Consider the following 23,616-nt stretch of genomic DNA (forward strand, 5'->3'; position numbering starts at 1 on the left):
GCAACATAAGCAGATCTGGTGTCTAAGTGCTCATGTTGAAGCTGCTGGAGGACTGCCTGGAGAAGCAGGGCACTCAGGGAGAATGGATTAAATTGACTGGAAAGGCTACAGGGAGCCGGGTTCCACGGAGACCACCAGGGTAAGTAACTATGGTGAGTATATAGGGAAGGACAGACAGGCTCTCAGCACTTGGGGTTCACTTGGTGGGAAGGGAGTTTGGCAGGGTCCCACCCTGCCCTATGGTTGGCCTTTTCACCCCAATAGGCACCCTCAAGGCTGCAGTAAAGATGCTGACTGGTCTCTGAGATTCATCAGTACACAGGCCTACAGAAGGACTGAGCAACCCTCCCCTTCCAGGGGTCCTGTGGACAAGGGGACACTGCTGTTCTCCACAAAATGGAGCTTCCCACCTCAAATCACTCCCCGCCCACCACACACACACTCCAGGCTCATTAAACATGGTCTGGAATGCTGTGAAGTCCATGTGGTCACTGACTGGCCTCATGCTTACATGTGCTGATCAAAAATGGGAATACAGCTTTACAGATGAATGAAGTTTGGTTGAAAAATCTTTCAAAGCATGGGCTCTAAAATAAAGGAGAATGATGAAAAATTAGGGTCACTGATCCAGCCCCATCTGGCCATACCCTCAGAAGGTCAGGGTCCAGTAAGGGCAGCGTGAACGAGACCAAGTGGAATCAGAAGCTGTGTCTTCTCCCATGCTCCTGGGCTTCCTGTGGCCCTGTGGACCCAGAGGCAGGACCAGCAGTGGGATGGCTGATAACTTCAGCCTCAAAGCCAGGCTAGTCCAAAACCACTGCATCCTCAGGTCCAGACTAAGACCAGTGCTGACACCTGCAGGCCTCAGGAGGCCAGGTTCTGCTCTGCTAAAACACTGTGTGTAAAGCAGGGACTGAAAAATTCCTATGACTGTGTCTGCTCCAATACCTTCCAACAGAGCAGGCCCAGGCCCTCAAGGCCCCAGTCACCACACTGATGTTGAGAGAATAGTTAGACTATCACTTCTCAGTGCTCTTCCTGCCATCTGTCTTGAGATGCTGGGCTCACAGGCAAGGCAGGAGGCAGCTCAGCCTATTCTCCTGGGTGCCAGTCCCTTCCAGACTGAAGAGAATGCTGTCCCTCACCCTTGAATCCTTCACTCCTGGTCTCCTACCCTTTCTCACCCTGCTGCTGGGGGTGCCTACCTTCATCTAACTCATTCTTCCCTTGAAGACTCAGTCAAAACCCAAACTTCTCCAGAAGGCTTTCTCTGACCCTTTCCCCCACCCACAGCCCCTCTACCTCTCTCTGTCCCATTGCAATCCCACTGGACAATCTGTCGCACCAGCTTTCAATGCTTCTCATGGGCAGAGCTGAGTGCCAGGCCCTGAGTCCAGCAGAGATGCAGGATGTGTTTTAAATGACAGAGAAAGTGAAAACAAGGGAAGAGAACCAGGACTCTAAAACAACAAAATGGGATCAAGTTCTGGTTTTTTAAAACCATGTCACTCTGCAGGGACCATGCAAAGAGCTGGGGAAGGGAAACTACAGAAAATCTTTACATTTCATTTGTCTGCATCAGATTTCCTTAAAAGGTCTCCACTGCTTAAAATAATAACAGGGAAGTGGGAGGGAGGCTCAAGAGGGAGGCTGTATACCTATGGCTGATCCACGTTGATGTATGGCAGAAACAATACAATACTGTAATTATCCTTCAATTAAAAATAAATAAAAAATTTTTTAAATTTCATAGAAAAAAAATAACAACAACAATACTGATAGTAAAAAACCTATCAGCCTTGCCCAAGCCTCTTACTTGATAACTGAGATAAAGGGAAAGTCTTGCCTAAGTGCATAGAAAGAGCAGGCTCTCAGGCCACAAATCCCAGCCACCGCCTCCCCTTCCCAAGGCTGTATGCCACAAAGAGTTAAAGAGAGCGTACACCTTCCACAGGGATTTCCACTGTTCATTTTATTTCAACTGTCAGCTGTCCCCAGAGAAGAAACTGATGCCACAGGTAATCTGGAAGCACCATCCTATTCTCTGAGAACTGCATAAGAACTTACAAAAAGCTTAATTTTTAAAGCTAGCAATCACTATAAAAACATGAAATAGTCAAATAGTTTTTTTTTTTTTTTTTAACCATAAATGATGTCATAATGGCTTAAACTTCATGGGGGAGAAGTGAAGCAACCTCAGAGCCTACAATGCTTATATTTGATAGTAAAGCCCCTAGAGAAGGGGCGAGGGGCAGTAGCCAGGCTGACTCTGGGGGACAGAGGAGTAAGAAAGGATGGAGCAGAATCTGTTCAGCACCCTGGTCCTGGCTGCTCCCGCTATCCACTTGGATGTCCCTGAAGCCTGATGTCTGTGCTGCCTCCTGCTGGGGACCAGACAGAGGCAGCAGAAGCAGAGGCTAAGGTAGACAGTGCCTCCTGTCCTGGAGCAGGACCTGAGGAAATCAAAGGCCGTCTCTAGGGGTGAATCTGATTAACAGCAGCCAACACAGAGCTGGTTAAATTCATTCCTAAACGTGAGCTCCCCCCAGCCCCCCACATCTCAGAGCTCTGGCCGCGCCCTCATGACTTCATCCTCTGAGTTCCTTTTCAACCCCCCATGTCTCAGGCTTGAGAGAACCTTAGCAACCACACTCCTTCCTCCTATCTTGAAATGGGAATTGACTGCCACCTTACTCTTATCACTACCCTTCCTCCCTACATATCACTGAATAGAAACAAGAAAATCATTGCTGCAAGCGCCCCACCCCCCCAACCCCCTGCACCAAGGCCCCACGCTGCTGGCCTGAGGGCCTGGGCCTAGTCGGACTGCTCCTGGGACGATGGCTGGCTGGGCTCGATCGGCCCCTCCACGTCCTGGTCATCTGTGAAGGACAGAGAAGAGGGGCTCGATTGAGAAAGAGGAAAAATCACCTGTTTTCACACACAAGTTTTCTACAAGGCATCCTCACCATTGCCAGTCCCTATGGAGAATTAGTTATTCCCATTCCTACTTTTAATTTGCTAGGAGTCAGGAGACTGGAATTCGAGCCCTGGCCAGACGACACAGACTCAAGTTCAGACACCAGCTCTGCTTGTCACAAGCTGGGTGGCAGGAAGCGAGCTACTCCCAGCTCTGAACCTCAGCGTCTCCTTCTGTCCATTAGATGATGCCTACCATGCAGCATCATGGTTGGCTTGGGGATTAGGGGCAACAGTGAGAACAATCTTTTACCAATGCCTTCATCATTTTAGGTTTTGTTTAATCCTCAGGATGACCTCATGAGGGAAGGGACCCTTAATTAGTTTGCTCTTGCAGATACTGAAACAAGCACCACGGAGTGAATGAACTTGCCCGAGGTCACACTGTGGGTAAGTGCTGGAGCCAGGACTTATTATACCCAGGCTGTGTGGTACCAGGGCCATCGTACTGCAAGTCACACTGTACCGTACCCCCAGCTAATAGATCTAGGCATCGGACATACAACAGGCCTCAGTTTCTTTTTTTAAGGAGCCTCAGTTTCTTTTCTTAAGGAGCCTCAGGGGAGGACTGGAAGGGGGAAAGAAATCCTAGAACCTTTAAAGCTTCAAGGGCCCTCAAAAGAAAACCCTCACAGTAACCCTGTGACAGGGCCCACTTTACAGGTGAGAAGACTGAGGCCCAGAGGAGGGTGTGAGTGCCCAAGATCACCTGGTGCACCAGTGACCGAGCTGTGAAGGCCAGAGTGGCCTGAGCCAGAGGAATCATCCCCACCAGCCCCAGGCAGGCTCAGCACACGCTTTTTCCCCAGCCAGAGAGGCCTGGCTCTTCTGGTCTTTCGGCACCACATGCATGCCATCCTCCACGTCTTTGCCCACAGGAACTGTTAAGGTGAGGAAACTGGCACTGAAGCTGGAGCCAGACAGAGAATTCTGCTGAAATCCGAGCTGCACCACGTACGTATGTGAGACCCTCTCAGGGTTTTTCACAGTTTCCTCACCTGAGAATGGGGACTCACCTCCCCTAGATGCTCCTGTATGGAATTTAGAGAGGGGTTCCAGGAAAGAGTTTCCCCAGGGCCCAGCACATTGAAAATCCTATTCTCCATTTCCCTTCCCTCCACATCCACTTCGTAGTAGGACCCCCTTCCCCCAGAGTCCTCCTGAGTCCCTCGGCAGCTGGAAGACGGGGGCTCACTCACCGGTGTTCTCCTTGTCCATGTCAGACAGGATGGTCAGCGAGAAGCTTGCTGGCGGCGGCGGCGGCGGCGGCGGCGGCGGGAAGAAGTGGAGCGCAGAGAGGAAGCCCGGCGGGAGGAACTGGGGCTGCTGCGATGGCGCCCGCGGCGGGTAGTAGCTCGGCTGGAAGTCTCCCATGGGGTCCGCCACCTGCGGGGCACACACAGCAGACAGTCAGAGGGCAGAGGGTGAGCCAGGGGGCTGATCCCACATTCATGGCCCTGAATGGGGGCTCCCTGTGGAGGCCATTCATCTCTGCAGCCCAGACAGAGGAGTCCAGCAAACACCTGCCAGATGAGTGGAGGCTAGGAGGAACACAGGCACAACGCAGAGAAGCCTGGGGAGCAACTGCATCTGAGTGTGTCCACAGCCTCCTTCTATCCTGACGAACCTAGGAGGGAGGGTCTATTAACCATCCTCACTGTAGTGACAAAAACCAGCATCAGTGAGATGAAGGTACAGGCCCAGGCCAGAGCTGGGGAGCGGCAGAGGCAGAACAGAATCCCAAGTCGGCCTGACCCCACTGCTCTGCACTGGAGAAGGGTCTGAACGCATCCACCTACTTGGGGTCCCACCTCTGGCACATGTGATGACTTAAGACTCCAGCATCACTGGGCCTGTGGGCTCCTCATTTTAACCAGCTAGTATAGTGCAGCTGTTACCGAGGCAAGGGTAGCTAGGTGACCTCAGGAAAAGTGGCTTCAGCCCTTCTGTGTTTATCAGAAGGTGAAAGCTAACTCCATACCACAGGACCCCAAGGCTGGATTAATAGGATGTGGAGGGGTGATGACCACACAGCTCAGAGCTTAACTGAGAAAGACATGAATGTAACGTAAAATCATAAATTTCAGGTACAAGTCTTATTATTTACTCCTCCATCCAGGTACTCCAGAGCAGCACTTCACAGGCTGTGTGCCAGAGACATCCAGTGTCCCACAAGATATTTTTAAGTGCTCTTAGAAGTGTTCTTTGTCCAGGGAGTTTGAGAAGCCCTGAAAACTGCCCCCACATCGGTGACTTTCACATGAGCCTATTAAATCTGCTTATGTTAACCCAGTACTTCCTAACTTAATTTGATCACAAGAAAGGGAAGAAAGCCCACTTTTGAGTAACCACCATGTCACAGACCAGACACTTTATATGCATCCACACCTTATGGCTAGAATCTGTCAACAGTCTGATGCTATAAAACTCTTACCCCCATGCCAGAGACTAAGAACCTGAGCAAGGTCCTCAGAGGATGGGTGATGTGCCCAGGCCATGTAGAGAGGAAGCAGCAAAGCTAGGCTTGGTCTCCAGGTCTGTCTGATTCCAGGCCTGTGCTCTTTGTGGGAAGAGAAAAGAGGAAGCAGAGAAGCAGCAGGTGGGACAGGACAGGAAGAGAAGGGAGTATTTGGCTCAGGGAGTATTTGGGAGGCTGGGCAGGGGCGGCAGGACACGGATGAAAGCAATTCATAGGCTCTTGGGTTTGAAACAGCTTCACAAATGAATGGGTGATCCCCTATCCAGACGTGAAGGGGGTAAGAAGGGGGATTATTAGTCTTTAATTCCAAGCTGCTCAGCCAAGTCTCTCCCTGGATCACAGCTCCTGCCTGGGGCTGGTGGTGGCAGCTCAGGCCCAGATAAACCAACTGAGATCACACTCCTAACAAAGGCCGTCTGGCAGGCCTGTCAATCAGAGCCCTGCCCTGGACGCCAGGCCCCGGGCTTCTGTGTGAGCAGACGGTGGGTGTGTGCTCCATTTGGCCAAGACTCCTCTCTTTGTGTGGAGGCTAGAGATGCCGTACTCTCCCTGGGCTGCAATGGGGTGGCCAGCATCCCACCCCCAATTTCAGGCAGGGCAGAGGGATGGTGAGAGTCAGGGTCATGTTTGCTCTATACCTCTGTCCTGCCTCTGTCACTGACCAGTTGTGTAATCTGAATCCCAGTTCCTTGTTCCCCACTTCGGTGACCCTGGACAAATCCATAACTCCTCTGAGCCTTCTTCCTCTGCTCCACAATGAGGAAATAACATGTACCTCGAGGGCTTACATAAGGGCCAGTAGGCACCCTGGAAATTATCAAGACCAGTGGTATTCAAACTTTTCCCCCTTGAATGAATGGGAAATGATTTCTGAATAAAACTTTAGAATATCTGGATCAGAGGAGACGCTGCTGCAGTGAAGCAGGCGCAGGGATTCACTGTGCGGTGCACGACTTCATTATGTTAATGTCAAGCTTTGGTCCCTTCTCTTACTTTCTACATTAGACCAAAGAAACCTGCTCTCTACTCACTCTACTCTGCCCTTCACCCAAGGCAGCATCTCTGTAACACACAGGGTTGGGCTTGTAGCTGAGGAAGAAAGTAAAGGTAACAGTGGTCCATACTTCCCTGAATGTGAGCTGCATCTCTGTCAACTCCTTCACAGGTCCACTTTATGGGCCAAAGTCAGGACTGGTCACCCAGGCCTCTCGCTATTCTGCAGTTCTGATGGCTCTCTGGGGTTGTCAAAAGGGAGAAGGATGGAAGGAGCTGGCAACCAATGCTGCAAAAGCTGGTCACCTGACCCACATCTCACACAACTCTTATATATCCAGAACTTCCAGAACTCAAAACTCCAGGCTCAAAGAGCACACCAGTTAGCAACTCATCATTGATCTTATAAAATGATTAAATTTCACCCTTTTTTTTTTCAACAAATATCTCCTAAGGTGACCAGTGTTTGGGGGAAGTCTCCATATTTTTCATGACTAAGCTTAAGTGCCCTATCCTCTTGAAAGTCCTTGGCCGTCTCAAGTGGGCCATATCTTTGCAGCACGGTACCTATGTCTGCTCCTGACTCTGCCCTCAAATGTGTGGCTCCAGGAAAGTGCTGTTTCCTATCTGGTACCTAGTATTGACTGGCATTCCATGGATCAAGGCTGGTGGTCACTCAGGTTCCCGTGCGGCTGTTCCCCAGGTTTATCTGAGATGTGTCTGCATTTCTTTTTGCCTGAGCTCCCGGAGTCTCTCAGCCCACACCACAGCCCAGGACAACTTGTTCACACGGGCAGAGGTGCACAGCGTACAAGGTCAAAGCTGTATCCTTCCACCCACTGCCCATGTCCTGGTGCAGAGTGAGCACAATGGCTGGCTGCCTGGGAGAAGGTCTGTTAAAGCAGCCAGGGCAGCTTAGATAGGGAGGAACCTCGAAAATATCAGGGATGGGACTCACCAAGCCTCCTCCATTGTAGTGGCTATAGGACACATGCCCGAAACGCTGCTGCAGAGGGGGCCCCGCGGCAGGGGACGCACCCTGGTAGCCCAGCGGAAAAGGGCCATAGGGGTGCATGCTGGAGCAGCTGGGGTACAGCTTGGGAGGTTCTCTCTCCAGGTACTCAGACCCCACCACAGAATCTGAGTTGATGCTCAGAGGGAGCCCTGAAAAGACAGGCAATGAGTGAAGTGTTAAAAACACATGGAGCAAGGAAAAAGGGCACCATGTTATTGTCTGAAGGTAGCAGTATAAATAAACACTCATATCCATTATGCTTTTGATCCTCCCTGCTTTTTAAACCCTTCAACCACGTTCTATTGCCCTTAGCAAAAGTCCTCGGCCCAGCCATGAAGCCCATGCAGGCTAGGTTCCTGCCTTCACTCCAGCCTCACTGTCTGATAACTAGTAGCTCCTTCTTTCTCCTCCACCTCAGGGCCTCTGCAGATGCTGTCCCCTCCGCTTGGAAGGCTTTTTCTCCTAATCCCACTTTGCCTTCTTGAATCCTCAGTACTCAGCTCCTAATCTTCCTTCAGACCACAGCTAAACCACTGGTTATTAGAGTTTTCGATACACCAATCTGTGATGTCCTTTTCTTTCACAAGGACAACATCCTTGAAGGCAAGGAGCTGACTCGCCCCCCTTCACCTTTTCATCACTAGTGTCTGGCACACAGTGCTCAGTCAATGGAACAAAGAAAGGCTCCATATCCATAGAAAGGTATCCTTCTCCTAGAACTGCTTTTCAGATCTGTCTTCCTCATCTAGTTCTCTAGGGACCTATATTTTCCTAGAATATCCAAGAAGGCAGAATGGGCCTTGGGAGAGCATCAGGCCAATTCCCTTAGCCTACAGAGGGGAGAAGCTGTCGCAGAAAGAAGGAGCTTACCTAAGATTACCAAGTGAGCAGCCCCTCAGCGTCCTGACTCAGACTTGTGCTCTTTCTACTACACTGCCATAGAGAAAACCAAGAAAACACGTGTCTGCACCCAAAATGAGCCCCTTTTAAAAAGTCTCAAATCTACATGTGACTTGAAATTATAATAGTGAAAGTTACAATACCTTGGGAACAATGTAATTTATGCATGTGGAGGGAGGAGAGAAAAAAAAGCAACAACATCTCAATAGACTGTTCTCTTGTAGGGAGCAGAGAAGAGGTCTCACTTCCACCATGCCTGGGAAACAGGTGGGAAGAAGGCACATACACACCATCAAGCCAGAGCACGGCTGAGAAGCAAGCAGTCTAGGGCACAGACGGTGGGGGAGGGGTGGGCGGAGGGACGCCAGCGCAGTCATAATGCGCCGGCCCACCCACGAGGATGTTCTGGGGGAGGAGCCTCCAGCCCCAGAAACGGGTGGGAAGAGGTGCGCAAGCGCAATATGGCCACTCTCCCGAGATCCTCTCTGTTGGGAGGAGGAGCCTCAGCTAAGCGGACTGGGGGCCATTTTTTTTTTTGGCGGCCATTTTTTTTTTTTTTTTTTTTTGCGGCCATTTTTTTCTTCCCCCCGAATGGAAAAGCAGAGACTATAGCTAAATGTTTTTAAAAATTACCCCCCAGAACCACCCATTCCTTTCTCTTTTTACCTTCTTGCAAAAAGGCACCAAACCCAAATGCCTACTCAGGAAAAGGTATTCCAAAGCAAGATTCCCTCTAGAAAGCATCTTCCCACCCCCACCCCAAGGGCCCAAACCCGCGGCTGGCCTGGGACGCCAGAGTCGGGGGAGCGGGGAGGCGGCAGCCCAGAGAGGAACCAGTAGCGGGACAAAAGCTCGGGGCCCCGGGAATCTTACCGAAGTCGGCCAACAGCGGGCTGGGCACAGGCCGCGGCGGTCTGCGCAGCTCCAGGCAGCCGGGGTAGCCCCGGCCGGTGGCCTCCGCCGCCAGCTGGGGCTCCAGAGAACTGGGCCTGGCCCTGGCGGCGTGTTCGCTCAGGCCCATGCGGCCACCCAGAATGGGCTGGAAGGCACTCGTGCCGGGGCTCCAGCCCCGCGGGGGCCTCTCAGGGAAGCAGGCGGCCGCTTGGCCCGTAGGGCCCAGCTGCGCGTCTCCCAAAACGGCAAGCGGAGGCAGCGGGTAGAACCTTGGGCCCGGGTTGGCGGCAGCGCTCCCGGAGGCCAGCTGGGGTCCCTGTGCGCCCAGGGCCACCTCCTGCTCCTCACCAGGGGCCTGCTTCTTGAGCACCTTTTGTGCAGCCATGATCTTCTGGCGCTCGGTGATCAAGTAGCACTTCTCGCAGGTGCACTGCTTCCAGCGGCACTTGCCCGCATGGCCCTTGACTGGTACCAGGAAGCCATGGTTCCGGCACCGCGAGCACTTGGGGGTACGAAGCATCTTGTCGGCCTGCTTGGTACGGTCTGCCTTCATAGCACAACCACCTCCTCTGAAAGCTTCAGGGTCAGTGAAGCAGAGAGAAGCAGTTCCCCCCAAGTCCCTGGTGCTGGGGACTTTGGATACACTTGTAACAGTTAGGTGGCGTTCAGTGCGTCACAGGAGCTGCAGCAAGACCCTTGCCATTCTCTCTTTTTTTTGGTGCAAAATTTGGAGAGGTTTTGTGCCTTGGTTAACAAGATGCAAAGGATTGGGTTGAATAAGTTCTTCAAGTAATGCTATTGCATGTATGTCATATGGGTTAGCTGCAGTCTTAGGCATTTAATTTCCAAACTTTTTCTTCCCGCCATATAGTATACAGAAAGTATTTCGTAATTAAAAAAAAAAAAAGCGGCGTGTTACTCAAGGATCCACAGATTCAAAACTCCAGAGGAATGTAGCTGTTGGTAAACCTGTTGCAGTAGAAAAGGATTCTAAGTCTCAAACCGTGTTTCTCCATACAGAAGCTGCTGCTTCTGCTTAATTTCACTTTTCTCCCCTACAGAGAAGCAACTGTTCACAGTGATGCTTCCAGAATATTGTCAGGAGCTCAGTGCAGTGTGATGGTTGTTCAAGGGTGTGCCTTTAGAGTAATTCCCATTTTTTGAGTCTTGTTGGTATAGGAATGCATCTCTGGAAGTGGCATATTGCTGTTGATGCCTTCCAAAGAAACGCATACTTGGAGTGATTAAAAGGGACTTAGGGTACTTTTAGCATGAGCTTGAACCAGTGCTTAATTGTGCCATGAATTTATTCCTGTAAAGCAACCCAAATCTTGGGACACCTGCAAAGCTGCCACAACTTCATAGTTTTCCCAAGACTGCTAAGCCAATTCATTTTCTTGTTTGATAGAAATTTGTGACACCCTGAGGTCTTTCCCCCCCCCCCCAACCCCCCCCCCACCCCCAGCTTAGGCCCCAAAAAGAAAGAAAGGAGGGAAAAAAAAAAAAAACTTACCATCATAGGATTAATCATTATCTTTAAGGGGGTAATTATGGTTAATACCTGGCTAAAATGTGTATGTTTTTAATTGTCCTTTCTCTGACGTTTTCTGTTTCTGGTAACAGAATGGTAGAAGTGAGAGCCAAGGCCTGGTGTCCACCTTGATCTTCCTGAGCCGCTGGTTGCAGGTGTACTTTGCATTTCTCACCAGCTACCTGACAATAGGAAATGCTTGCAATTCTGAGACTCATTATATACTGGAAAGCTGAAAAGGTGTTTGTAAAGTTTTTTCCTGCTTTGAAGAAATACATTACTCATCTTAAGAGGGCATAAGTATATGTTTCCTGTATTATTTGACCCTTCAAGAATGTCACTGGTTATTTCAATCCATTTAAAGAGATCTAGGTTTGTCTCTGCTTTGCTCTAACAGCCTGTATCTTAATTTTTGATTAAAAAAATGGTCCCATAAATGAAAGCACAGACAAGTTCTTTTTCTGACTCCACTTAATTCAGAATGTCTAATTTTTTCACTGACCTTGTCATTTGAAAATGTTACTTAAAAATCATAGTTTCAATACTACTGTCAAAAAATCTGGGCACAAACTGTATTCTTTCATGATACTGCAAATTATAAGATCATTTTCTGCATTATCAAATTTAAATTTTAACATCAGGTGACATCAGCTGATTAAGGCCTAAACATGAAAACTACTCTCATTTACATTTCATGCTTGACCACTCAAGATCTCTTCATTTTCCTATTAATGATTTAAAGGAAAATCATATTCAAGGACAACCATTTGAATTCATTTATTTTAGCCTCTTTAATGGCAAAATGCTTCCATTTTTACTCATAACTTTGAGGCAAAAAATACCCAAGGTGATGTGAATTTGCATACTACTTTGAGAATGTTAATAAACAACCATAAGTCTTTTAAACCTATAGTCATAAGATACAGAAACCCTAGGGTTTATACAGTAAACAAATAAGAAAGAAAGACTAGTTTATTTCTCTCTTCCCCTCAAAGTCTCAATTTGTGTAGGTAAATTCCAACAGAGCTTTATTTATTTCATTCTTGGAAATTCAGGCAAATTGATTGTTTTATTTGGGTTGATGGCTGGTTATTACTTCTTAGGCTGATGAATATATACATATATGTGTGTAAAATTTATTTAAATTGTTATTTTAAAAGATAGTAATATGTAAAATTGAAAAGCTGGAAGTTGAAGAAGGATGAGAGCAGTAAATACATAGTAGACCCCTTCCTTCCCTACATTGAAACATTTGGATGTTTATGTTTAAGAAGGTCTGCATCATCATAAGCAGAAGTTTATAAAATGACAAATTACAGTGCTGAGGAATCACCAGCTTGACTAACCACAAAGGGGCTGGTTGATAGTCATATCTGAGTCCCAGCTTTAGATATGGCTGCTTCTTCCACAGAGTCCCAAATTTCCTACCTTCAATAATGGCTCTTCTCTTCAATTAACATGATTGTAATTGATACTGTTTATTTTAAAGAGTCTTGTATTATGCTGTGCATGGGAATATCACTTGTAATCATTAAATATTGTGTGCACTGTATTGTTTCCTCACTGGTAGCATGCAAGAGTAAGGGAGGGCTTTTTTGCCTATAGCATCTTCCCCCCAGTAGCTATAACCCAGATATCTGCTGTCTTCTTCTTCAGGCTGTCTCTCATGAGCAATGAAAACGTGATTGAAGATTTTGTAGGGGGTAGAGGGGAGGATTTACATGACATGTCTTATAGCAGATGCTTTAAAATCCTGTGTTAGTGTTTCTGTTCTCTCAAGATCCTCCTCTGCTGTGCCACACACACTGGAGAGGAACTGATCTGGTCCCCCTCCACCTTGCCCACCCTCCCCATCCCCATCTCACTATGCAGGCTCTAGCTTTTCTCTTCTTGATTTTTGAGAGTTCTGTAATGGCTGTGACTATCTTACTTCCCTTTATATATAGCACAATATAAACATTTAGTAAATATTTGTTGAATGTACAAATGAATCTTGCCTCCCTCTCCTGCCAATATCAAAGGCATCACATTTCTCAATGACACAGTAAATTAACTTGGATCCAGCAACTTTCTCCAATATCACACAAAACAGAAAGCCCAGGGTGAATAAGATCCAACAGAGATGGTTGGACGGCATCATCAACTCAATGGACATGAGTTTGAGCAAACTCTAGGAGATAGTGAAGGGACAGGGAAGTCTGGCATGCTACAGTCCATGGGGTCGCAAAGAGTCAGACAGGACTGAGCGACTGAACAACAACAAGAAGAGTAAATACGACCACTCTCCCAACAAGCAGAATTTGAGAATCAACTTTGCTTCCTTGAGATTACCTCTTACCCCTGATGGTATAATAACAGTAGTATTGTCAACTAGCACTTACTAAGTGTTTGTATGTGCCAGTAATTACAAACTCCGCTGCTGCTGCTGCTGCTGCTGCTGCTAATTCTCTTCAGTCAAGTCCAACTCTGTGAGACCCCATAGATGGCAGCCCACCAGGCCTCTGTCCCTGGGATTCTCCAAGCAAGAACACTGGAGTGGGTTGCCATTTCCTTCTCCAATGCATGAAAGTGAAAAGTGAAAGTGAAGTCGCTCAGTCGTGTCCGACTCTTCGTGACCCCATGGACTGCAGCCTACCACGCTCCTCCATCCATGGGATTTTCCAGGCAAGAGTGCTGGAGTGGGTTGCCATTGCCTTCTCTGATAAACTCCTCTATGTGTGTTAATTCATATAATCCTCAAATCAACCCTCTAAGGTAGGTACTATTATTCCCTGCCCTCTCCACCCCACATTTTACACATGATGAAACCAGTACCTACAGAAGTTAGGTAACTTGCCCAAGGTTTTCTGCCATCAAGTGGAAGAGCCATAATTTAGAACCAGGAAATATATCCTCAGAGTCTCTGTTCTTAACCATATATCTACTAACTCAGTATTTCTTCTAAGCAAATGCAGCGCCATCCCCAAGAAAATATTGGTGATTAATAGAAATGTTTGTCTTGTTACATATCCTATTACAGTTGGGGCAAAGGAGGGTAAATAAAGGTGGTAGTAACCTGGGGAAATTTCCTAGGATGCCTTGCTAATTTGCTTTTCTCTGTCCATAGCCAGTATTCATTCAGTGTCAACTATGTGCTAAGCATAAGGGACACAGAAGTAAATAAAAACACAGGATCCTTACTTTTAGGCATACATTCTAGCTGGCAAATAGACAGTAAACAAACAGTTCCAGATGAAAGCTGAGTGGTGGGGAAGATACTATGGGTCCTAATGTGGATCAAGAAATCAAGGGAGACTTCCTTGAGGGGCTGATTCCTGAGGTAGGCCTAAGGATGCAATTAGCCAGGTGCAGGGGAAGTGTATCCCAAACAGAGAGAATATCATGTTTAAGGCTGCAGCATGGCTGTAGTACAGTGAGGCCAGGAGACTGGAAAGAGGGGAGATGGAGAGGTTAAGCAGTAGCCATGTGAAGGGGGTCCTTTAAAGGAAACTGTAGTAGTCACTATTGAAATGGAGCATGACTCTGCAGGGCCCTCCTGGGTACAGAAGCCCTCTGTGTCTCCCTTTTCTTTTAAAGAAAAAAATATTTAGCCTCCTAGGCCTTCACTGTGTTCCAAAGAACACATTCAATCAGTTACTAATTAGGAAAGGGAGGGAATGCAGAAACAAAGGAAAAGCAAGCAGTCAAGAAGTGATAGTTCAGCAATAAAACAGAGTCTTAGTTCCTCCTCAAGGGATATATATATATAACAATCTGATGTGTATCTTTGAGTTGTTCTGTAGGAACTGAAACACACCCTCACCCGAGTAAAAGATGGCAACCGCATGCTGAGAAGGAGCACTAGATCCAGACTGGTTGGAACCAGAAAGTTAATAAATAAGAATCTGAAACACCATCCTGTCACCTCACCACCAACCAATGAGAGGAAAGCCATCCCCCTGCAACCATCACTTCAAATGTTGCCTTCAAAAGCCCTTCCCTGAAAGCTATTGGGGAGTTCAGGTATTTTGACCATGAGCTGCCTGTGCTCCTTGCTTGGGGCCCTGCAAATAAACACTGTATTGTCCTACCAGTAAACTGGCTTTGCTGCACAGCAGGTGAGCAGACCAAGGTCGGTTATTTGTGCAAAGCAACATTAGTGCTCCTAGTAGTAATAATTCTTCACCTGTGGTGGGTTCTGGGGAGGAGAAATACATACATCATATGCTTTTTAATTAAGTTTCCAGAGTTCGTAGCAATATTAAATGTCTAAAGGACTCTACTGATCAGGTAGCATGTAAATAATCCACCGTAAGCCCTATGATTGGAATCTTATGAGAATCTGACGGACTATGTATCACAGTAATGGTGTAACCTTAGTATATAACAACACCCTTCTTTCTCTCCTAGTTTACACAGCAGTTTGCTGGTAATTTATACCTAACAAGCTAATATGAAAATATTCCTTTGAGAATAACATCAATGCATTTGAAGATTCAAAATGCAAACTAGAATTTTATTAGACTCTTCTAGCTAACATATCGCCTTCATGGATCACAACCTTGTCATGGCAAAGGGGCTTGCATAACTCAGTGAAGCTATGAGCCACACCATGCAGGACCACCAAGACGGATGGGTCATAGTGAAGTGTTCCAACAAAACGTGGTCCACCAGAAGAGGAAATGGCAACCCACGCTAGTAGCCTTGCCTGGAGAACACCATAAATGGTATATCGTGTGAAATGCCAGGCTGGATGAATCACAAGCTGGAATCAAGAGTGCCTGGAGAAATGCAGATATGCAGATGATACCACTCTAATGGCAGAAAGCAAAAGAGGAACTAAAAAGCCTCTTGATGAGGGTGAGAGAGGAGAGTGAAAGAGTTGGCTTGAAACTCAGCATTTAAAAAGCTAAGATCATGGCACCTGGCCCTATAACTTCATGGCAAATTGAAGGGGAAAAAAGTGGAAGCAGTGGCAGATTTTATTTTCTTGGGCTCCAAAACCACTGCGGATGGTGACTTCAGCCATGAAATTAAAAGATGCTTGTTCCTTGGGAAGAAAGCTATGACAAACCTAGAGAGCGTATTAAGCAGAGACACTGCTTTGCTGACAAAGGTTCATATAGTCAAAGCTCTGGTTTTTCCAGTAAGTCATGTACTGATGTGAGAGTTGGACCATAAAGAAGACTGAGCATCGAAGAATTGACACTTTCGAACTGTGGTACTGGAGAAGACTCTTTGGAGTCCCTTGAACTGCAAGGAGCAAACTATTCAATCCTAAAGGAAATTGAAAGAGTCGATTCCTTGGCAGGTTGACAAGAAGTCCAGGGGTCCCCAAGGAGAGAGGGGTCTGGAATTCTCAAGGAGGAAGAAAGGACAAAACTTTTTTCCCTCCACATTCCTTCAGTTCAATTCAGTCGCTCAGTCGTGTCCGACTCTTTGCAACCCCATGAATTGCAGGATGCCAGGCCTCCCTGTCCATCATCAACTCCCAGAGTTTACTCAAACCCATGTCCATCGAGTCGGTGATGCCATCAAGCCATCTCATCCTCTGTTGTCCCCTTCTCCTCCTGCCCCCAATCCCTCCCAGCATCAGGGTCTTTTCCAATGAGTCAACTCTTCTCATGAGGTGGCCAAAGTATTGGAGTTTCAGCTTCAGCATCAGCCCTTCCAATGAACACCCATGACTGATCTCCTTTAGGATGGACGTTGGATCTCCTTGCAGTCCAAGGGACACTCAAGAGTCTTCTCCAACACCACAGTTCAAAAGCATCAATTCTTTGGCGCTCAGCCTTCTTTATGATCCAATTCTCACATCCATACAAGACTACTGGAAAAACCATAGCTTTGACTATATGGACCTTTGTCAGCAAAGTAATGCCTCTGCTTTTTAATATGATGTCTAGGTTTGTCATTGCTTTTCTTCCAAAGAGCAAGCATCTTTTAATTCCATGGCTACAATCATCATCTGCAGTGATTTTGGAGCCCCCCAAAATAAAGTCTGAAACTGTTTCCACTGTCCCCCCATCTATTCCCATGAAGTGATGGGACCAGATGCCATGATCTTACTTTTCTGAATACTGAGCTTTAAACCAACTTTTTCACTCTCCTCTTTCACTTTCATCAGGAGGCTTTTTAGTTCCTCTTCACTTTCTGCCATAAGGGTGATGTCATCTGCATATCTGAGGTTATTGCTGTTTCTCCCGGCAATCTTGATTCCAGCTTGTGCTTCTTCCAGCCCAGCATTTCTCATGATGTACTCTCCATATAAGTTAAATAAGCAGGGTGACAGTAAACAGCCCTGACGTACTCCTTTTCCAATTTGGAACCAGTCTGTTGTTCCATGTCTGCTTCTAACTGTTGCTTCCTGACCTGCATACAGGTTTCTCAAGAGGCAGGTCGGGTGGTCTGGTATTCCCATCTCTTTCAGAATTTTCCACAGTTTATTGTGATCCACATAGTCAAAGGCTTTGGCATAATCAATAAAACAGAAATAGGTGTTTTTCTGGAAGTCTTTTGCTTTTTTGATGATCCAGCGGATATTGGCAATTTGATCTCTGGTTCCTCTGCCTTTTCTAAAACCAGCTTGAACATCTGGAAGTTCACAGTTCACGTACTGCTGAAGCCTGGCTTGGAGAACTTTGAGCATTACTTTACTAGCATGTGAGATGAGTGCAACTGTGCAGTAGTTTGAGCATTCTTTGGCATTGCCTTTCTTAGGGACTGAAATGAAAACTGACCTTTTCCAGTCTTGTGGCCACTGCTGAGTTTTCCAAACTTGCTGGCATATTGAGTGCAGCACTTTCACAGCATCATCTTTTAGGATTTGAAATAGCTCAACTGGAATTCCATCATCTCCACTAGCTTTGTTCATAGTGATGCTTTCTAAGGCCCACTTGACTTCACATTCCAGGATGTCTGGCTCCAGGTGGTGAATAATCACATCATCGTGATTATGTGGGTCATGAAGATCTTTTTTGTACAGTTCTTCTGTGTATTCTTGCCACCTCGTCTTAATATCTTCTGCATCTGTTAGGTCCATACCATATCTGTTCTTTATCAAACCCATCTTTGCATGAAATGTTCCCTTGGTATCTCTAATTTTCTTGAAGAGATCTCTAGTCTTTCCCATTCTGTTGTTTTCCTCTATTTCTTTGCATTGATTGCTGAGAAAGGCTTTCTTATCTCTCCTTGCTATTCTTTGGAACTCTGCATTCAAATGGGAATATCTTTCCTTTTCTCCTTTGCTTTTCACTTCTCTTCTTTTCACAGCTATTTGTAAGGCTTCCTCAGACAACCATTTTGTCTTTTTGCATTTCTTTTCCGTGGGGATGGTCTTGATCCCTGTGTCCTATACAATGTCATGAACCTCTGTTCATAGTTCATCAGGCATTCTGTCTATCAGATCTAGTTCCTTAAATCTATTTCTCACTTCCACTGTATAGTCATAAGGGATTTGATTTAGGTCATACCTGAATGGTCTAGTGGTTTTTCCTACTTTCTTCAATTTAAGTCTGAATTTGGCAATAAGGAGTTCATGATCTGAGCCACAGTCAGCTCCCGGTCTTGTTTTTGCTGACTGTATCGAGCTTCTCCATCTTTGGCTGCAAAGAATATAATCAATCTGATTTCAGTGTTGACCATCTGGTGATGTCCATATGTAGAGTCTTCTCTTGTGTTGTTGGAAGCAGGTGTTTGCTATGACCAGTGCGTTCTCTTGGCAAAACTCTATCAGCCTTTGCCCTTCTTCATTCCGTACTCCAAGGCCAAATTTGCCTGTTACTCCAGGTGTTTCCCTTCTTTTGCATTCCAGTCCCCTATAATGAAAAGGACATTTTTTGGGGTGCTGGTTCTAAAAGGTCTTGTAGGTCTTCATAGAACCGTTCAACTTCAGCGTCTTCAGCGTTACTGGTTGGGGCATAGGCTTGGATTACGGTGATGTTGAATGGTTTGCCTTGGAAATGAACAGAGATCATTCTGTCATTTTTGAGACTGCATCCAAGTACTGCCTTTCAGACTCTTTTGTTGACCCTGAGGGCTACTCCATTTCTTCTAAGGGATTCCTGCCCACAGTAGTAGATATAATGGTCATCTGAGTTAAATTCACCCATTCCAGTCCATTTTAGTTTGCTGATTCCTAGAATGTTGACATTCACTCTTACCATCTCCTGTTTGACCACTTCCAATTTGCCTTGATTCATGGACCTAACATTCCAGGTTCCTATGCAATATTGCTCTTTACAGCATCGGACCTTTCTTCTATCACCAGTCACATCCACAACTCGGTGTTGTTTTTGCTTTGGCTCCATCCCTTCATTCTTTCTGGAATTATTTCTCCACTGATCTCCAGTAGCATATTGGGCACCTACCGACCAGGGGAGTTCCTCTTTCAGTATCCTATCATTTTGCCTTTTCATACTGTTCATGGGGTTCTCAAGGCAAGAATACTGAAGTGGTTTGCCATTCCCTTCTCCAGTGGACCACATTCTGTCAGACTTCTCCACCATGACCTGTCCGTCTTGGGTGGCCCCACACGGCATGGCTTAGTTTCATTGAGTTAGACAAGGCTGTGGTCTGTGTGATTAGATTGGCTAGTTTTCTGTGATTATGGTTTCAGTGTGTCTGCCCTCTGATGCCCTCATCGCAACACCTACTGTCTTACTTGGGTTTCTCTTACCTTGGATGGGGGGTATCTTTTTACGGCTGCTCCAGCAAAGCACAGCCGTTGCTCCTTACCTTAGACGAGGGGTATCTCCTCACGGCCGCCCCTCCCGACCTTGAACGTGGAGTAGCTCTTCAGGGCCCTCCTGCGCCCGCGCAGCAGCCTCTCCTTGGAGGTGGGGTTGCTCCTCTCAGCTGCCGCCCCTGACTTCGGGCGTGTGGTAGCTCGTCTCGGCTGTTGCCCCTGACCTCAGACGTGGGGTAGCTCCTCTGTTTCGCTCCTGTGTTGTCGCAGCCTGGTGCTCTCGGTCGCCGCCCCTGACCTTGGGCGAGCTGTAGCTCCTCACGGCCACGCTTTTGCGTGGCCTGTCGAAGCCTGCGCGATACATTCCTTAGGATTATATAACAATAATGTATCCTGCTTGAGGACAGTCTCTGGAAAAAACCTTCTGGTTAATCCTGTTATCTTAAAATGTAAATTATGGGAGTAGGTCTAGTGAGGTCTTTACAACCTCCAGACATTCTTTTGCTTCACTGTAATATCTAATTAGAGAGTATATAACTCCATTGCTAACACTAGCAAGGGGGTACTCTTTCTGCCCCCTTCTGATGCCTATGTCAGAAGCTTCTCTATCTCCTTTATACTTTAATAAAACTTTATTACAGAAAAGCTCTGAGTGATCAAGGCTCGTCTCTGGCCCCAGATTGAATTCTTCTCCTCCAGAGGCCAGGAATCCCAGCGTCTTTTCGTGGTTCAGCAACAACCTTTCAAAATCAACCCTGAATATTCATTGGAAAGACTGTTGCTAGAGCTGAAGCTCCAATACTTTGGCCACCTGATGCAAAGAACTGACTCATTGGACAAATCCTGATCCTGGGAAAGATTAAAAGCAGAAGGAGAAAGGGGCAGCAGAGGATAAGATGGTTAGATAGTATCACTGACTCAGTGGACATGAATTTGAGCAAATTCTGGGAGATAGTAGAGGACAGAGGAGCCTGGTGTGCTCAGTCCATGAGGTCGCAAAGAGTCGGACATGACTTGGTGACTGAACAACAACAAAAGTTAACATATTCTATTAGTCAGATAAATGCTTCTAATTCTAAAGCATGAGTGTTTTGATCCTATGAGAATGGCCCTAAAGGACAGGAGTACATTCAAATTAGTGAAGGTAATGCAGCCAGCATGAGAAAGGGATGTATGAAAGTGGTGTACACCCCATGACAGTGGCAAAACAGCTTGGCGTTGAGCTGCTGTTGAAAACCTAGTCTTCCGAAGCAGAAGTTGGATTGAGCAGACAAATCTCTCTTTTAGGGCTGTCCAATATAAATATAATGTGAGATATACATGTAATTTTCTGGTAGCTACATTAAAAAAAGTTAAAAAAAATATTAAAAAATAACATTAACTCAATACATCAAAAAATCATTATTTCAATATATAATCTTCAAAAATTATCGAGATATTTATAGTCTCTTTTTCATACTATGTCTTTGAAATCTGATGTGTATTTTGTACTTTCAGCACATCTTAATTTGGACTAGCCACAGTTCAAATTCTTAATAACCACATGGGGTCAAAGCTATGGTATTAGACACTTTGGGTTTAATCCATTCTTGAAGAGCCTGACACCATGCAAAGGTTGAGTCTTCTAGTTGGAGGTGGCCTTGGGTAAGTCAGAGATACTACTTCTTTCTCCTATTCTCCATCACCCTCTTTTCTCTTCCTTGACATCATGTTATGCATACTAACCATCTGCCAGACACTGGACACTGTGCTGGATATTCATTATCTCATTAATCCTGCAAGAATCAGAGATCTTACTTGATAGTTAGAGTAAATGAAATAACTAAGTGATGTTAGTATAGTGCAGTGATTAAGATATAGACTTGGAGGTTATTCATACATGTTTCTGACACTTCCTGTATACCTTGGGTAAGAAATTTCTTAATTTCGCTAAGCTGCAGTTTGTCATTTGTCAAATGAACAAAATAAAAGTATCTCCCTTAAAAATGTTGTTCTGTGGTTTAAATGAGACCACATTTTGCATTGCCTGAAAAGTTTTAAGTACTTGTTAAATCTTTTTCTTTTTTTTGGTCCTTTTCATTCCTTTTTTAAAAATGCTTTTTAATGTGTAAATTATTTTTAAAATTTATTTTTAAGTGGAGGATAATTACTTTACAATGTTTTGTTGGTTTCTGCCTTACAACAATGTGAATCAGCCATGTGAAAGTGAAGTGAAGTCGCTCAGTCGTGTCCGACTCTTTGTGATCCCATGGACTGTAGCCTACCAGGCTCCTTCCTCCATGGGATTCTCCAGGCAAGAGTACTGGAGTGGGTTGCCATTTCCTTCTCCAGGGGATCTTCCCAACTCAGGGATCAAACCGGGGTCTTCCACATTCCAGGCAGACTCTTTAACCTCTGAGTCACCAGGGAAGAAGTATACATAAATCCCCTTCCTTGTGAGCCTCCCTCCCACCCCTCCCCGACCCCACCCTTCTAGGTCATCACAGAGTACCAGGCTGAGCTCCCTGTATTATACATCAACTTCCCACTAACTCTCTGTTTTACACAGGGTAATGTATATATTTTAATGCTACTCTCTCAATTCATCCCATCCTCTCCTTCCCCTACTGTGTCCACAAGTTCATTCTCTATGTCTGTGTCTCTATTCCTATACTGCAACTAAGTTTATCAATGCCATTTTTCTAGATCCCATATATGTGCTTTTATATTTGATATTTTTTCTTTCTGACTTACTTCATCGTTAAATCTTGATATCACTAAATGGGAAAAACATGCGACACTTTGGAATTTACAGCGATTACACAAACATTATTACTACTGCTACTACTGCTGAGGTGCCAAGAAGTTAAATGACAGCCAAGGTAACACAGCTAATAGGTAGAGATCAGCTTCTCAACCCAATTTCCCTATCTCTGGAGCAGTATTTCTTGCCATCTGTTTACAGTTATAATATGTGCTAAATTTGTACTGATGCTGTACAGAAAATGAAAAGGTCTTTTGAGAGATAAATTCCTGATATTTGCTTGCCATTCTCACAGAAAGAGAATACAGGGGGAAATTCTGGGCGTTTTTTTGTTTTTTGGATAAACAGGAATTACTGTTCTAAGAAACTAGACAAGGAACATATAAAGAAAGATTAAGTCTTTCTTCGCTTTGTTCTTTTTTTCTCTTTTTAAAAGTTGAAGTATAGTTGATTTACAATGTCATATTAGTTTCTAGTGTTTCCTTTGTTTCTTTTTACTCTGATTTTACTAGGAAACCATGCATCTGTTGGCATTAATTCATGCATGTTGTGTTAAACCAAATTTGCATTTTAACAAAGGACAGAGGTATTAAAGCTACTAGCCCCTTTAAATGCTGTATTTATAGGAACATGTCATCTTTTAAGACAAAAAATTTCCCAAAATTTATGAAAATTTGATAGTACTATCAAAACTACATGTAATCAGTTATATATACCATGAAAATTTCTCTGTATGTAAAAATACTTTCCCCCATCAAATTAGCAAGTAAAAACAAAACAAATATCAGTACTATTGGGTCTTACTCAGCTACCAATGCCCCTGTGAGCATGCCCTCTCTGCTCAGATGTTGTACTTCTCATCTGCTCCATAGAATTGTTTGTTCTGGTCTTTATCTACACAACCTCTTCAGCTGCTGTTTGATTTCATCTCCTTTCTCTTGCTCCTTTGTCTTCCATTGCTGCTGCTTTGTGCCTCGTCTGTTTAAGCGTCCTAGGAGATATGAATCAGCCAGGGACCCAGAGTTAGGAGGAACAGCCCTGTCTAGCATAGTACTAGTCTAGAGCCATGACTGGCCTCCAGTGTGTGCCCCACCTGGAACAACTTTCCCAAAGAAAAGCTCACTCAATTCCACTTCAATCTTGCAATACCTATGTGAGTCCTAATTACTTATTGTTCTACTTTCTGAAGAAAAACTGAGGACTGGGACTAGATGTCTAGATATGTCAGTTCTAGTTTGTGCTTTGCACAAACCAAAAACAAGAAAAGGATAAAGATTTGTAATAAACAATTTTCATCCAAACATATAGGGATTATTACCTCCTACAACACTTTCTTTAAACATAGTTAGACTTACTTGGTTTAATGAGTTTGGAGATTGTTGCTTTTTCCCCTTTAACTCGCCAGATAAATCAGAAA

At 45.5% G+C, this 23,616-nt stretch overlaps 1 protein-coding gene across 1 annotated transcript; it reads right to left on the reverse strand.

The window, feature by feature from the left end:
• Positions 1 to 1,953: 1,953 nt before the first annotated feature.
• DMRTB1 (DMRT like family B with proline rich C-terminal 1) lies at positions 1,954 to 10,093 on the reverse strand. The gene is made up of 4 exons (XM_043877681.1): positions 9,240 to 10,093; positions 7,410 to 7,615; positions 4,179 to 4,365; positions 1,954 to 2,882 (listed from the first exon to the last, which is right to left on the reverse strand). Exons 1-4 carry the CDS (start codon positions 9,811 to 9,813, stop codon positions 2,818 to 2,820), a joined length of 1,032 nt encoding a protein of 343 aa, XP_043733616.1. The 5' UTR covers positions 9,814 to 10,093; the 3' UTR covers positions 1,954 to 2,817.
• Between the last annotated feature and the right edge of the window lie 13,523 nt (positions 10,094 to 23,616).

The sequence above is a fragment of the Cervus elaphus genome, chromosome 20, assembly GCF_910594005.1.
Source record: "Cervus elaphus chromosome 20, mCerEla1.1, whole genome shotgun sequence".
Classification (NCBI taxonomy): domain Eukaryota; kingdom Metazoa; phylum Chordata; class Mammalia; order Artiodactyla; family Cervidae; genus Cervus; species Cervus elaphus.